The sequence below is a fragment of the Cuculus canorus genome, chromosome 4 (assembly GCF_017976375.1).
Source record: "Cuculus canorus isolate bCucCan1 chromosome 4, bCucCan1.pri, whole genome shotgun sequence".
In the NCBI taxonomy this organism is placed as follows: Eukaryota; Metazoa; Chordata; class Aves; order Cuculiformes; family Cuculidae; genus Cuculus; species Cuculus canorus.
Window position 1 is genome coordinate 72,388,500 of NC_071404.1, and position 16,569 is coordinate 72,405,068.

Sequence of the window (16,569 nt, forward strand, 5' to 3'; positions counted from 1 at the left end):
TGAACTTCACACTAATTGAAGCCGGCCTCGAAAGTGACTGCAATCCATTCATATTTGCTACATACTATGGTAAGCGCCTATGAGTCTTTTGTGAATACAGGGGTGACATTCAAGAAGTTAACACAAGGGATAATCACACAGCCTGAGAAGACAATGGTATTTCAACCAAAGCAATAAAGAAGTTTTTCCCAACTGTGTGATGGAAGTTTCCGTCCTGATGTGGATGGAAATAAAGGAAGAAAAAAAAAATACCCATACCAAGCTGATAAGCTAATTGGAAAAGAGTGGCACAAACTTCTTTGAACTATGTCTTCCATACAGAACAGTACATATGTAGTAGAGTTGATCTCAGCTTACCACTGGAAAAATCTTAGTATATCTCAAAGGCTGAGAAACTGCATAGCATAATGACTACTGTATATGATGAATAATTTTATCTTTTATGAGATGAAAATATTTCAAACTTTAAACAGATAAATCTGTAATCACGTGTTAAAGATGATGCTAATTGTTTTTTATTAGATTAACCCTTTGAGAAGGAGCAGAAATCAGCTTTGACAGTTCATGGCACACACATCCCTAACGAATTTGGCATTTACAGCCCTTTATTTCTATTTTTGTTGTTGCTGTTATTTTTACAAGGTTATAAGAAATCTGACAGAATAAGAAAGACCATCACCTACACACCTACACTCAGTCTTTTTAGGTGGATTAAAATTACGTTCCTTCAAAGAGACAACAAGAACTCTCAGCAGCTAATCAAAATTCTTAATAAATAATTATGTTTCTACCAATAGACTGGATTTCTTTTGAGGGATACAAACCAGCAAAAGATTTAGTTACTAAATAAAACTTCAGATTTCAACTGTAATTCCAAGAATGTCTTTAGAGAGATTAAATCTTTGGCTGTGTTACTACATCTTATCTTATGCTTTCCTAGACTCTAGATGAGAATTACATTAACCTCATTAGGAGTCACCTTATTAAAAAAAAAAAGCAAAAACAAAACTAAAAAACAATTATGGGATTTGCATTCACACTGAGGTAGAACCTATGGAACTGTTCTCAATACATCTTGGATCTGAATAACATTACTATATTTTTGTGTGGCTAGACTGCAGGTTTTTATATTTTAAAGCACAAACAGAAACATCCTGTGCTTGATGCTCTCCTTCCACAACAGTTCTGCCACAGCTGGCTCTCTTCTCATTGTTTTTACAGATATTCCAGCTAGTCCTGGCCAGCCCGAGCCCTTTGCTGACCTGAATATGTGTCTCTCCCGCACTCCACTCCAGAGAATATATATGCCTGAATTTAGCCCAGAGACTCTCACTGAACTATTTTGAAAACGGTGATCTAATAATGAAAGTTTAACTCCAAATAAACGACTAAATCTCTCAAATGGTTTTCTTCGGCTGGACTGTGCATCTTGTGGGGTGGTCCTCTGAAGAGATGGACTAAAGCCCATGTCTCCTTTGGGGAGTAAATGTGTCAATATCATACAGACATGGATACGCTCTGTTCCTCGACAATTATTCTCTAGGATATTGGACTGACTTTGCCATAAATCTGCTTCCCAAAAACTTTTTAGAACTTCTGTCTTCTAGAGAAAAATTAAAATGTGCTAACAGTTTTTAGGTTTCGTGAACGGGTACTATCCTGCTATTAGCTACCCACAAGTACAAAAAGCCACTCTCAATTATCTTCTCTCCTGATTTTAGACGATGGTAAGACAAAACAAACACTACAAACTCACTGAGGAGTCTGTCACCATTTCAATTCTCCCACTGTGTGATTTAGTAAGAAATAATAAAATCATGGAAAACTACTAAGATGATGGCTTTATTACCAGTATTAAAAAAAGCAAAAATAACAAAAGTAGTAAAATAGTAAACCAATAAAACTAGACTTAAGTACACAGCACTGACACAAGGGAGAGCGTCCATAAGGGCAAGGAAATAAATGGAGTTGGGACAGAAACCAACAGGCATTTTGAAACAGCTGTGGCATCAAACAAGGCCATAGAAGAGAACAGTCATATAAATTGCTGAGCACCAAGGTAAGCACACACCAGCTTCATTTAGGTCACCGAAACCTAAAGCAATTTGTATATTTCGACATAAAGCACAAAGCGTGGAAAACAGGACATTTATAACTGAAACTTATTAGTTGTTTATTTAACGGTTAACAAGATTTTAAAATAGCTGAATTTGTTTTAAAAATACAACTCATTCTTTTCAGGAAACATCTTTTCAAACTGTAGACTGTCTATTAAGTAGAAATACGTAGCACGTTAAGAAAATAAGATGTGTCTTTAAGCCCAGCCATATAAATCTAACACAGTGTTAACCACTGAGACTGTTTCTTACCATTATTAGAAAATAGATTTGTCCTTTACTTGTCACCTCAAACTGTGAAATAACATATGTTAAAAATCAACGCAACTACATTCCCATATTTCGTCTGATTTTAGGATTGAAAGGAACCAAAAGTCTACCTCAAAAGAGTATTCCTGAGGAGGATATAACCTCTCTGTTTGGTTGCCCTCCTGCATTCTTGAAGGAAAGAATGCATTAGTCAGAGGCCAACATTTTCTAAAGAAAAAACATATGGTTGTTTTTCATACAGGTCAGGGATGCATACAAAGAACAGCTAACTAAATATAATAGTCAGTCCACTGACTCATTTCTTCCAAAAGTATTTATCTAAATCAGTAAATAGACTATTAAAAAAATAATAATCCATAGGAGCACAGCTTCTAGTGGGAAATATCACATTTTGATTTTGGCTTTATTGTGGCGATGTGCCCTTCTGACCAACCAAATCAAGAGATGGTGGTGGTAGTTTATTTAAACAGTAGTCCTGTGCAGCTAGCAGGTTTCCAGATGTGCTACTTGACATCCCTACAACCAATAAATAAAAGGAGGACGACTGATGGAATGCTAACATTTGCTCCAAAAAATTGCTTAAAGAGTTAAAGACGGGGATGATAAAAGCAGCTGCACCAGTTCCTGTCATAGTGCCAGAACTGAATGTTTACCCCACCAGATGGAGTGAAAAAAGAAAGTCTCTTTTCCCAGCCATTTTGCCACGAAGAGTATAACGAAGCAAAACAAATGATTTATGTGGCAGAAACAGACCCACAAAGACACATTCAAATAGTTGCATGTAGGTTTCTTGGCATTTATGTTAGCAGATATTCTGGGGGAGCATCTGCAATCTAAACACTATCATGTTATTCCACAGTCCATCACTTTGCCTGTCACTATATTTATAATTCATGCACTCTGGTCTTACAGCCTGTGCTTCAGTAGGGGCTCTAAATTCAGATGGGTAAACTTTGGAGTCGAATTACACTTTATTTCTTGATCAAAGCCACAGGTGCAGAGCTCTAGAAGATGCTGAGTGTTCCTACTGATGGATGCTTTGTATGTCTTTGTAAATCCTCACTGACCATCGCAGCAGTCTAGTATCTCAGAATCAGAAGAAGTCAGAGTGGAATTGCAGAAGTGAGGGAAGGATGATGATAGAATAAGTCTGTAATAAAGAACCTTTGCACGGAGTGGAAACTGGGCATGAAGCAGGCTGCATGGCCACAGATCACTGAGCCAAGCACCAGAAAATGTGTTATCAGTCTTTTTGCCTCTCCCAGTGCAGAGGGAAGACTCTATGTCAACCCAAGATCTACCCTGAGGACCAGGTGGAGGATTGACAGGCAAGGCCAAAGAATACCTGCGCCAAAGCCGGGATGATGCACTTCTCTGGTCCTGAGGAGAGCCCTTGCTTGGGAAATCATCTTTTCAACAACTGCCTGAATTTCCATTGCATGCAGCAGTCCACATCTGACCTGTGCAGCATGCATACGAGCACCTCAACATCTTAATAACTCAACAACTTTTCTCTCGTGCCCAGGACTGAGATCTGGGTCTGGAGGAGCGTGCCTGCATGGCACATTGAAATCCAGAGGTTTCTGAGCCAGCACGGGTGCCACATCCCATACAGCCCTAACAGCTCAATGCTTCACACATGCAGGCTGCTGCTTCGCAATGTCCTAATCCTTCACCTGCTAAAAATACCCTCAGTGTACATGCTGCTAATACATGCTATGAGGTACTGAGGGTGAGATAACAGACATTACCAAAGTGACTGACACTTCTGAGGGTTTTCAAAACACCGGAAAAACACTTTCAGATAAAAACAATGAAAAATTAAAACTCCTTCTTCCATCAACTTCCTCATACACTGGGGTAACACTGTAAGAACCGCAGTCACAGGCTGATAAAGTGATAATAAACATAAGGAAAGTAAGAAATCCTTGATTATATACAGGGAGATCAGGAAGACAGCCAAAACCAAGTTGAGAGTCCATCAGTTCTTCTGTCTAAAGGTGCTTCTAAGTATGTATTGTGTTTGCTTTCTTAAATGAAGGGGAAGAATTGGCACAGACTTCTATAGGAGCAGGTTATCATCCTTAAATATTTTAAACTAGTCAGTGTTGCCTATTAAAAATGAGATGTAGATCATAAGGAACATGGGAAGTGGGTTAGACAGACAGAATTCTGCTCTTCATGTACTACTCAGACATTTTCAGTTAACCGCATGTGAATGTCTACCATGATTTTTATCTGTGCAAAAAAGAACAACTAAATAAGATGCACCATATATGGCAAGACTATTGCTTGAGCTGTTAAAGACTGTTTATTACAGCTAATAAAAGCCAAACTCTAAGTGCAAGGAATAATACCTTCCCCTCAATTTATTTTCAAAGATAATATGGATGTGGATATTTTCAGACAAGTCTGCTTTCTTTAACATTTTGGAAGGCACTGCTCTCCTACAAAGGAGCACTACCTGTTTTGCAAGCATGTTTCTGGTTGAATTGTCTCTATGCAAAATCCTTCTGTCTAATCATTATCAAACAAATACAAACTAAGACACTCCAAAGAAATAGTTACGTTAGGCAAAGAGATGGACGTGCCTGTGAGAGTTTATTTCCTAAACCTTTAGCAGCTGGTCAAAAACATAATATTTCTTCACTTTTCTTGCCCATTTCAAGACTGTGTCATTGCCATCTTTCTGCTTGTACAGCCTTAATAAGCAGGCACCACCTACCAAAGGTTAGTGTTTCACTACCTAGATATCCATCACACATCTATACTGGTAGCTTTTGTACTGGTTTGTATATTTTAAAGTAATAACATTCTTCTTCTGATAAGCCTCAGCCCTCTTAGAAAGTCTTCCTCCTACATAATATTTTCCTAACTCAGCTGCCAAACGTCTACAGAAGCACATTCTGTGTATGATAATGTAATTTATAGGAATATAAATTTTGAGACATAGCTTGACAGAAATCCCAGTCTGTAACTTGGTCCATTTGATGCACATTATTGTGACAAACACGGCTTTTTAAGGTCTCCAACAAATTATACGCCAGTGTTCTTTACCATCTTGACTGCTTGATTTCAGGATGACTAAATCAAACATAACAGGGATCCCCCAGAACTTCTTAAAGTACTTGAAATATATCACATGCTTAAGTACCTATTATGACTACAGTCCTGCTTCTGCAATGCCTGTTTTGGCATTGACTTCTACAGAAGCTGGAGATTTTCCTGTGATGCTTTAGCTTGGACAAATCATGACTAACGGAGCTTTGAAAGTATTATTTGATGGTATGAATTTAGAGACAGTCTCCAGTCTAATCAGAAGAGATTAGCTAACATTATTTACATGGCTGGTTGAAAACTATACCAAATCACACTAACTGTGGATTAGTCAGACTGTAAACTTGCACACGGTTGAACAGTTAAATTTGGCTTGCAGTTACTATTGAACATGTGCTTCTGAACACTTTTGCTAGTACCTTTTAACAGAAGGAAATAATAGGAGGAAATAATAGCTTGTGAGTTTTCTTTATGAGAACATAGCAAATTAAAAACCAAACAAACAAACTTGCTTCAAACAGTATTAAATCAGCATAATATCTGTATGTTTAAACACAGGAACTAATGCAACATGCAGCCGTTCTTGCCAGCCGCTTACTGCAAAGGCTCCATGAACACTTCATGTTTTAAGGTCTCCCCTGGACTATCGGAAACTCCAATATCTCCCAACATAAATAAATATTTTCATTTGGAATGGTTGAGTAAATCACCTGGATTTCATATTTAAGAACTAGAGTCTAGGAAAACATTGTGCTCTTGTCCAGCTTTTGGCTTACACACGATGCTAAGCATAGGTTACAACTGACGTCTTGCTCTTCTCCTTTTCCAGAAAGGACAATATTTGTTGGCTGGGCGACACCGCTTATCAGGACAGACTTTGGGTATTTTATATGTAGAGCTAAGAAGTTCTGTATAGCCCTAACTGACTCCTGCCAACTTGGACTGGAACAGCAAACAGACATCAAAGATCTCTGCTTTCCCTTACATATCCAGTCTCCACTTCTGAAGGAACATAATAACATTCAAGCCCAAGCAAGTCCAAGCCACAAGTAAGCAGTATGCAGCTATAGAGTAATGGAAAGCCAGTGTAAAAAACCCAAAGCATACAGTATTTCTAGCCAATGTACAAGACAAATGATACGTCAGGTCCTAAAATTGTGTTTCACAGTTTCAGACGTGCTTAGACTATAAAATACCTGAGCGCTGCTGCAATAGGAAAATATAAGCCATAGATATTGTCACTGACACAAGATACGGCACACAATATGCAGAGAACAAAATTGTATCCACTTGTCAACAAGTTGGGTTTGCTTCTAGTTTATTATTAGAATGTAAGAATGATTCTGCTGTAAATTAAATTCATCAGACTATGAGGAACAGGAGGTCAGTCCAAGATATAATGCAGGATGTCTCAGTTACGATAGTCATACAAAAAACTGACACCAAAGCTTTGGGCTTAGACACTTCAAGTGAAAGTTTAACTAATCTTTGAAGCAAGAATCCACATCCTGTTTTAAACTGAGGGAAACTGGAATAAATTTGGGATTCTGGAGCAAATATATGACTGGATGCTGAGCACAAGAGAAGATTAAAATGTTAAAATATAAATTGTTACTACTTTTCAGGGGTAAGATTTCAGTAAGATTAGCTGATTAGTCCATAGCTGGTTTATGGCCATTGATTTGACCTGTCTGCACCTGATGGCAACACTGTGCTGGGTTTTATTGATATCTATATTGTTTTATCATTGCAATGCATGAGACTTTTAAGACCTAGGTAGGACCACTTACTACTGCAGGGTAAAAATCAACCTATCTATAATCTCTAGTGAGTCCTATTAATAACAGACAACTGGGCATAAGGATAAAACCTTGATTTCCAGAAACCAAACTCCCTTCGACATCAGGGAAGCCCATCTGTTCCCACAGGGAGACAAACTGAAGCATGGGTACCACACTCCTCCCACTAAATTTTCAGACCATCATGAAAATATTTCTCTTCTATTCAGAATGCAATGCTTTCAAGCAACAATGAGATTTCACTGGAACGGAGAGCCTGTTTGTTTTACCTGCATCAGCAGCTGTGATCAGTAGTAGGTACTGCTCCTTTGCCTCTCGGTCCAGGCTCCGCACCAAGCGCAGCTCTCCACTGGCTGAGAGAGTGAAGGCTCCTTCTTCGTTTCCAGCCACCAGCGTATAAATAAGTTTGCTGTTTAGGCCTTGATCATCGTCCCTTGCTACAACCTACAAAAGCAAAGCGAACAAGCGGGAAGAATTATCAAGAATTAATGAGCACAGGGTCTGAAAAATTTTGTTGGGATAGAGGAAATATTCTCCAGGACAACCATCCAAATTAACAGATTAAATTAATCTAAATGCTTTAAAGGCTAGCATAAATTGGCTGTAATTGTAAAAACGACTTAATGCAGTGGTAATGGACTTAAAAGCATAGTTTGAAATTACTAAATAGTCGAATACTTATATTTCTCAAACATGAATATAGTAAAGACTGTTCGGGGCTCAGTGAAAAGCACAGACGATCTAATATAGGTTGAGCTCCATATCAAAGCAAGCATTGCATGGCCTGACAGCTGAATCCATTTAGTGTGCTTTCAATGTTTGTCTCAGAACCTCATCCCATGTAGGCAATGATCAGATAGAGATATTTGTAGCATGGAAATTGAGATTGAGATTGAGATGAAATACAGAGCAAACTCTTATAAATCCTATCGTAGGCAGGAAGATAGCTAGGGAAAACACAAACAAAACTTCAAAATATAACAAACTTTCACTAAAAAAAAAATAAGAAAAAAAAAACCTACCCAAACAAACAAAAAGCAAAACAAGCCAACAACCACTGCATGTTAGATTACAGCCAAAAGGCAATTTTTCAACTGTCTTGTGTCTTTTCAACTTTGGAAGAAAGACACAATACACTAATACTATGCACTGAAGCATGCTACTAATTGTAGCAGATAAGTATTTATTTGCTGAATGTACCCACCTGAAGAATAACTTTCGGGAGCATCTCTAAATTCTCAGGGACGTTCACAGAGTAGGGAGAAAGTTCAAATGTGGGAATATAATCATTGACATCCTTCAGAATAATGCTGATTGTCGTGGTATCAGTCCTAGGGCTGCTTCCACGGTCGGCTGATTGAACAGTCAGCGTATAGGAGGGCTTTTTCTCTCTGTCCAAAGGCTTGGCAACCGTTATCACCCCTGTCACAGAATCAATCCGAAACTCATTATTGGCATCTCCGCTCACAATGGCATAGCGGACCTGCCCGTTTGTACCTTCATCTCCATCCGTAGCAAACACCTGGATTAAATCCGTCCCTGTCAAAGTATTTTCCCACATCTCTACTTTGTAAAGCTTCTGGGCAAAAAGTGGGTTATTGTCGTTAATGTCCAGGACTATAACCACTACATCTGTCGATGAAGAAAGAGGTGGTTGACCCTTGTCTGTTGCTACCACAGTCAAGGTGTAGTTGGACACGGATTCTCTGTCGAGCTCTCCAGTAAGCCTCACTTCACCATCAATAGTGCCGATGCTGAATTTGTTTCCCAGGGGCCGGAGCAGACTGTATTCAATGTAGCTGTTAGGACCGCTGTCAGGATCAGTTGCCTGGGCTTTAAACACAATCGTATCTATTGGCGTGTTTTCCGGGACATAGGTCAACTTTGGGGAGATAAAGCTTGGTGGGTTGTCATTGACATCCAGCAGAATAATTGAAACTTGGGCCGTGCTTGTGTATCTGGAGGCTGGGAGAGGGGCCATGTCATGGACTTGCACAACAAGGCTGTAGAAAGACTGGCTTTCCCGGTCCAAAGGCTGCCGGATACTCAGCACCCCGCTGTTGTCGATGCCAAACTGCCCTGCACTGTCCCCGGATGTGATGCTGAAGGACAGCTGTGAGTTGGAGCCTGGTGGGGCAGAGAGAACAAAGGTAGAGAATATTACTTTATCCCACTGACCTAGATACAGATGTTTCTGGCCTCATTTCCTATGGAAATGAGTACTGTGTGATCATGCTGCCTGTTTAGCCTCCTCATCACCATTTTTGAATCCACCAGCTAATTTCTACCAAGTTTCACAATGGAACAGAAGCCTTTGAAATAATTATTTTCTGACAAGAGTTAGAGAGAGAGAAGGATGTTAATTGGAGCGGCTGCAGAGGGAATGGCCAGCAGAGCTCATCTCTGCATTTCATTCAGCAGGAACTGCACGGTGGCAAAATGCATAATTTTTCCCCATCTACAGTGGTTAGGGATATAGGTTTTGAAGGGTTTTCTTTAAGAAACAAAGACTCTACAGTTCTGCTGCTCACTGAATAGCTGTTTTCCTCCATTCTCCCCAGTTCAACTAAGCAACATTATTATTAATGTAATTATTTCATGAATTCTTCCACTCAATTGAAAAAAGCCACAACCAGAAACTCCCAAGCCTAGCTGGAGGAAGCCAAGAGTGAATACTGGAGAGAAGTATGCTTCTCCCATACATGGAATGGTATTCCAAAATATCAGATGAACAGCCCTCATCTTATGACTGAAACACAACTAGCAATTACGGTCAAGGGAGAGATTTATAATTCTGGTAAGGGAAATGAATTCTGAATCTTTACAAGGCTGTGAAATTACCTTAAATATGTATGCATGTTGGCACTTAACTTCAGAGTTCTCTCTAAATAACTAATTTTTGGGAACACCTAAATTAAATGAGTCTTGTCTCATTAATACATACATATACAGACACATCTATCTATATATCTTTATGTCACTCCTAGTTCAATGAATTTTGAAACATATTTTCTCATTTTGGGTCATAAAGACTGTGATTTAGGATTAATAGTGTAACAGACCATTCATTACTAATTACCCCTCAAACTTGTATTCTCATGCAAAGGAACCAAGCTGTCTGGTTAAGTAACTGAGTATTTTGCTTTGCATTTTGTCACTTTTACAGTGACAAAAGCTCTTTTCCCTCTGACCAAATTCCTTTGATAATAAAATTATTCCTGTATTAGATTTATTAATCTCTGCCGTTGATTATGCTTAGACTGGGGGACTCTAGTCTTACTTGTTTTCCCTCCAGTGGCTACTCTAATTGGCATCTCTCGCTTCTTCTCTTGTAGGAACTTAATTATAAAATAAATAGAATCAAACTTTGAAGACAAAATATTTTAATGCAATTAAAGAAATTAATACATCTATATGCCAGATATTAGTGTTTCTACATTACTTTGATCAAGTCAAGCACTGTAAAACTTTACTGCTACTCTATTTTTTATTCAGCTCTATTTTCAAATCAGTAACCATATAGATGAAAGTCTTCTGATTGCAGGAAGTACTTTCTGGCAATTAAAGAATTTTGTCAATTGGCTTTCAAGATGGGTAGGAATTAGATGTTATGGAAGAAAATTATTTTTTTTTAAATTTTCTTTTTTTCCTGTGTTTTTTTTTATGGCTGTGCACGTTCCTACAAAATTTCCTGCTTGTTCTTCTTTCTGTCACCTCCATGTACCTTTTTTATTCCTTGTACTGTATTCTCTAGGTTTCAATGCTGCTAATGCTTATATAGATTAAACTGTGAAGCAGAAGGAGAGTTAATCAAATACCAGTGTGGCCAGAACTGCCACTTAATGAACTACTCTTTTTCAAACACTGCATGCGAAGCCAGCATTATGCACATCATCCATCCCTTCTCCCCATGTTTGCATCAGGACTTTTCTAAGGGGGAATGTAGGGGTGTCCTCTTTCCTGACCTTTGGGTTTATTTAATCTGAAGGTTAATCCAAGCGAGCACTTAGACGTGGAGCCATCATCTTCATTATGATGTTATTTTAAGGGTCTTGCTTCTATTTGTATTTATTTATCAATGAGACTTCCCCCCCGCTTCTGTAAATACCTGTAGAGTCTAACTGTGAAATGTCACTTTTTTGCCTGCAGGAATATCTTGCTATACTTTTTAACAAATAGACAAGCATGTGCTTTGCCCTGAGATTTTTCCTGTTAATTTGATATAGAAAAAAAAAAAGAATGTGCTTAAGGAAACTGAGGTCTTTATCGCTCTGAAAATAACCAAGAGCTATAGCTGACACTTACTATGCATCTCTATATGAAATTATCCAAGCTGAGATAAAGAGCTACTGTTTCCCAAGGGAAGTGTCAAACAAGAAAATGAAAATGGGAGCAGCGTCACTATCACCACAATTTTGCCTCTTATCAGTGTCAGCACAGGCACACCTGTTTTATATAAAATTTATATTTATATTATAAATATTATATTTATTATTTATATTTCTATATTATTATTTATAATAATAAAACAATGCCTTTACAGAGCTCCTTGAAATTATGGGATCATAGAACATAAACAATCAATGAAATTATATTTGTGTGCATTGAAAGCGTTAGCTGTGAGCCACATGCAGAGAACTCCAGTCCCAGCTATTTCTGTACTCTGGGTAAACCTGAGATGATACAGGATAACAAGTTTGGGCTTGAAACAGAAAGAGCAACAGCTCATAGCACTGGCTTAATTTACAGTCCTATGGGGGAACTCAACCTGGCACACTCTTGGAATGAAATAATTTTAAATCCAATCTGTTACAAAAGTAAGTGTCCCAGAAAATATAGAAGGCAAGAGATCTGACTTTGCATTGCAGTGCTCCTTAAATACTCATTTGCTTCTTTGATAATTGAGACCACGATGAATGTAAAATGATATGTCAGTGTTACAATACAATTCATGTCCACTGTGTGCAGATGGAAATTAACTTACGAATACAAGTAAAATCGACCCACAACGGTTCAGTAAAATTAACTTCCAAAAAGATTTGAAACCAAGCATAATACTTTTAACAGGAAAATTAGAAATGAAATAGGAGAAAGATTAGACAAAAGCATTTATCTACAGGTCTGAAGGAATGATTCCTTCCCTGGACATGCATGATGCAAGCCCAAGTTCTTCCCCCAGTTTTCAGTTAGTTTGTATAAAATAAAAGCTTTAACAAGATTGGTGAAAGAGTTCCTGCAAGAATACCCAATATCACCAAGTTATATTTCCGACTTGTTGGCTTATCTTATGGAATCTCTTCTCACTCATTTTCTCAGTTTGGTCTCAAAACCAGTTGCACAATTTTTACCATGGAAAGTTCTATCCATCAGCACAAAATTTATCCTCCCACAAAAATGCTTGAGTTCAACAACCCAGCATTTCCTGAGGAAAAACTCTTTTACTGAATAAATTTGATCTGCTCAGTCGTTTTACGGGCATCAACTGGGATTTCTTGATGCATATAGGTGCTTTGTGCCTGAAGCACACATTTCAGTACAAGACACTTCCACTGGCTTTGCTGAGCCAGCGTCAAGTTGAGAGGAGCCACGGTTGCTTAACATGTCACAAAACCAAACTTCACCTGGAAAGGCAGTACGAGTGTTATGAGTAACTTTACATGAAGTCGCTAACGTCTGCAGACACTTAAGAAAATGCAGTACACTGTGGGATGATTTTTAAGTATTTTATAGCCATATTCTATAATTACTCTTGCCTGGACATAAACTGTATGGCAAAATGCTTAAGCAAGCTATAGAGCTTGTATCTTTTACACTCCAACACATTAACACCTTCTAGATTGCATAAATAATTCCAAGATTAAAGCTTATTTTAAAGAGAAAATTTCCCATGATCTCTTTTAATTATTTTTTTAACCTCCATTATCAATACCATGTAGACCACAACTCTCTTCATGATACACTTAAAAGTTACAGGACATTTAAGATGATTGCAGACAACATCTCATATTACCAGAACCTTATTTAGAATATATTATAAACTTTAATCTGAACGAACACTCAGGTCTAATTTAAATGTGCAGCCTAAGCACTAGGGGAGAAATCACAGTATTCGACTGTTGTAACACTCTAGGTAAAATACAGCTCTGAAACTCGTTTCTGCAACAGCGAGTAGAAGCAGGATTTGATTGTATTTTTAATTATTCAAAAATAAAAATAAGGAAGAAACCACCTGCTTAAATCTTACGCGAAATACGAGAAAACTTCTATCTACATAGCATGAGGTGAATTTAAGCGTATAAAGCTACTGACAGTCCTGATTTGCCCTTTCTACTAGGTCTTCTAATATGTTGCTAGGGTAAAATACATATATATCATCAGAAAGGCAGAATATGAGGAAACACCTACTATCATCCGCATCAGTGACGCTGAAATTGAGAATAGCAGATCCCGGAGACAGGTTCTCCATCAAAGATGTGCTGTATGAGGTCATGCTGAACACCGGTGGGTTATCGTTGATGTCCAAGATATTAAAGTACACTCTGATAGCAGTAAATTGGCCTCCCCCATCTTCTGCACGGACAGTCAGAATGTAATACTGCTGCGCTTCGTAGTCTAGCGCACGGGTCAGGTTGAAGACTCCAGTAACGGGGTTCAGGAAGAAGATACCCTCTTCATCATCTTCACTTACGGTGTACGTGATTTCCCCATTGACACCAGAGTCGTCGTCAGTGGCGAGAATGGCTGCCACTAAGGAACCTGCAGAGTATGAGAGGACGGCAATATTGATCACTCACAAAAGGCAGTTTCCTGGCATAGTAAGAGCCAAGCAGCTCTGTAGGATAAGAGGTATCCTCTGGTAGAAAATGAAGTCTCAACATTCTATGACTAACTACTATGAAAGGTTTTTCAAAGCTGAAAGGAACTGTATTCAGAACGATGTTTATTTTAGAGGGCTACTAAGAAAAACTCCAAGAAATTGCCAGGAATATTTGTTTTTATTTTTAAACAGGAACACGTGCAGATTAGATATCATCTGGAGCAAAAATGCCTTTTCTCCTGCTAGGTATTTTCTTTCTATGACTTAAAGGACCCTCTCCTGTCTGCAGACAAGTAAGAGTTCCGTAACCTTCTAGACAGTTCTTTCTAAATGCAGAAACTGAAATGTCAGTTCATACCAAATATCTCAGCTCTACTATTTGAAAAAGTGCATTCACAGGGTAATTGTGGTTAGAAAACTAGAAACCTTATACGGGTCTGTTCTTCCCTGTTTTCTGAAATTCAACTCCTTGTGAATTTGTGCCATTGTTTTCATTTCTGCATAGCTGTGTTTGGACGAATGACCTATCTTACTAAAGTTTGGAAATTAAGTGTCACATTTTAGTATTTCAAATACTAATTATAATTAAGATCAGCTCATTTCTAATAAAGTAAATAATTTCTTTTTTTTTTTTTTTTTTTTTCTCCATGGAACCAGAAGAATTACATGCATTCCAGCACAGTTAACTGTTTTCCGGCAATGTGACAATGAAAACCGTTTATCATTAGAATGAAGAATAGTGCTATACAATGCCCTCTAATCCAGCGGAATATACTGGTGTCTTTTACATCCATTTGATCATCTCACACTTTAAAGTTATTGATTGTGCGTTAATTGGTGAAGAGGGCTATACTGGAGCTGGATGGGATTATCAACCCTTCTGTGAGTATGAAGCACAAGCAGGGTCAGGGAGGCTCAGCAGAGAGCCACACTGAGGCCCAAAGAAGGTACGATTCACAATCGCAGCTGCCAGACTGCAAGGGGAATGGGGATTCCTCTCCGGGATAGAGACTGGAACCCCAATGGGGAAACCTCACAGCGCTTCCCCTCTGGATGAGCCAGCCAGCCCACCTCGTGCTACGCAGACGTCTCGATTACTTCCAGATCAGATTCCTAAGGCATGACTGGTTGCACTGAAATCCTTCAATGCTAAACACCACTGAATTTTAGGATTGTGACTGTGGGACAGAGTGCAAATGTTGGAGGCATAAGGGTAATGTTGATTGTCCCAAGCTGAGCCTCCCACACTCAAAGCCCTAATAAAAGCTTGAAAGCTATCACCATTTAATGTACATCTTCTTTGTTTATTCATGTCTCAGAACAAGTTTCTAAGCCACTTTAGTTACTAATACCAGATATTGCTTTCATACTAGCACTCTGTATAAAATACTGCAAACTATTGTGAGAAATACTAATTTTTCATCTGGAGATACATAATATAGCACAGCTTTTGAAAACTTTTTTTTTTTTTTTTAATCTAAATAGCTTCTAGTTTACGACCTAGCTTGGAAATATTAAAACACTTTTGCACATGAAACAAGCTTTAAAAGAAGAAAACAACTTAAGAAGTCAGTGATCATATTTAGGAATCAGAACTAACTAGCTAAAGGGTAGATTTTCTACAAAAACCTTGTCAAAAACATGAGTCAAAGATAAGATCAAGGGAATACGATAGTTTTAGTAACTAAGCACATGCAGGAAATATTATTAATGAATCAGTGTATTACTGGCTGCTCAGTTATCACCCATTTTGTGATCCTACACTTGATTAATTAAGTACTGTAAGTCATACTCGCTGAAGTCAGCTCACTAAATAAATACTAGCACCAACATAACACCTTTTTCATGAGAAGTAATGCTATTTTTATCCTGTTAGTTGTTCCTCCTACCACTTTTTTGTTTGATACTTTTCAAGTAGCTGCACTCCGGGGCTTCCATTGGGATAAAAGCATAATTCCTAGTCTGCATCTAGGATTTATTTGAGTGGCAACCATTTCTCTATTTCCCATTGAAAAGAAATCTGACCTCACCAGTGATACAGATTTCCTAACAAGAGGACTTTCAGTGTGATGTGATTTCTTCTGTTTCTCCACTACATCCGATACATGCCTGCAGATCCTTTTGTCTCCTGGCTAAGTCTGCTTAGCAGACAGGTCTGCTACCCTTTCCCCCTCGAGACCCTTTGGATTCTAATTGAAAAAATTCAGTCAGTTTTAAGGCCGTTTCCTCTTTACCTGGAGTAGCATCTTCTGGGATATCAAAGGAATACACTGGCTTGGAGAATTTGGGGATATGGTCATTAACATCACTAACAGTGATGTTTATTCTCATGTCTGAGGACTGCAGGCCATCATCAGCACGAACCAGCAAAGAGTACTTGGAGCGGCGCTCCCGGTCCAGGCGTTTGGTGGCGATCAGGTCTCCTGACTCAGGGTCAATGTGGAAGCTATCATCCGCACCACTGATAATAGTGTATGTGACGAGGGCATTGGCTCCCTAAGTAAAAACA

At 38.5% G+C, this 16,569-nt stretch overlaps 1 protein-coding gene across 1 annotated transcript in view; it reads right to left on the reverse strand.

Annotated features, from left to right (window-relative positions):
* The window catches only part of FAT4 (FAT atypical cadherin 4), a 145,100-nt gene that overhangs the window by 50,286 nt on the left and 78,245 nt on the right, over positions 1 to 16,569 (reverse strand). The window contains exons 3-6 of the mRNA XM_009566204.2: positions 16,295 to 16,556; positions 13,649 to 13,999; positions 8,448 to 9,370; positions 7,513 to 7,687 (exon numbers count right to left, since the gene is read on the reverse strand). Coding sequence (XP_009564499.2) covers positions 7,513 to 7,687; positions 8,448 to 9,370; positions 13,649 to 13,999; positions 16,295 to 16,556 — 1,711 coding nt within the window. The remainder of the gene's footprint in view (positions 1 to 7,512; positions 7,688 to 8,447; positions 9,371 to 13,648; positions 14,000 to 16,294; positions 16,557 to 16,569) is intronic.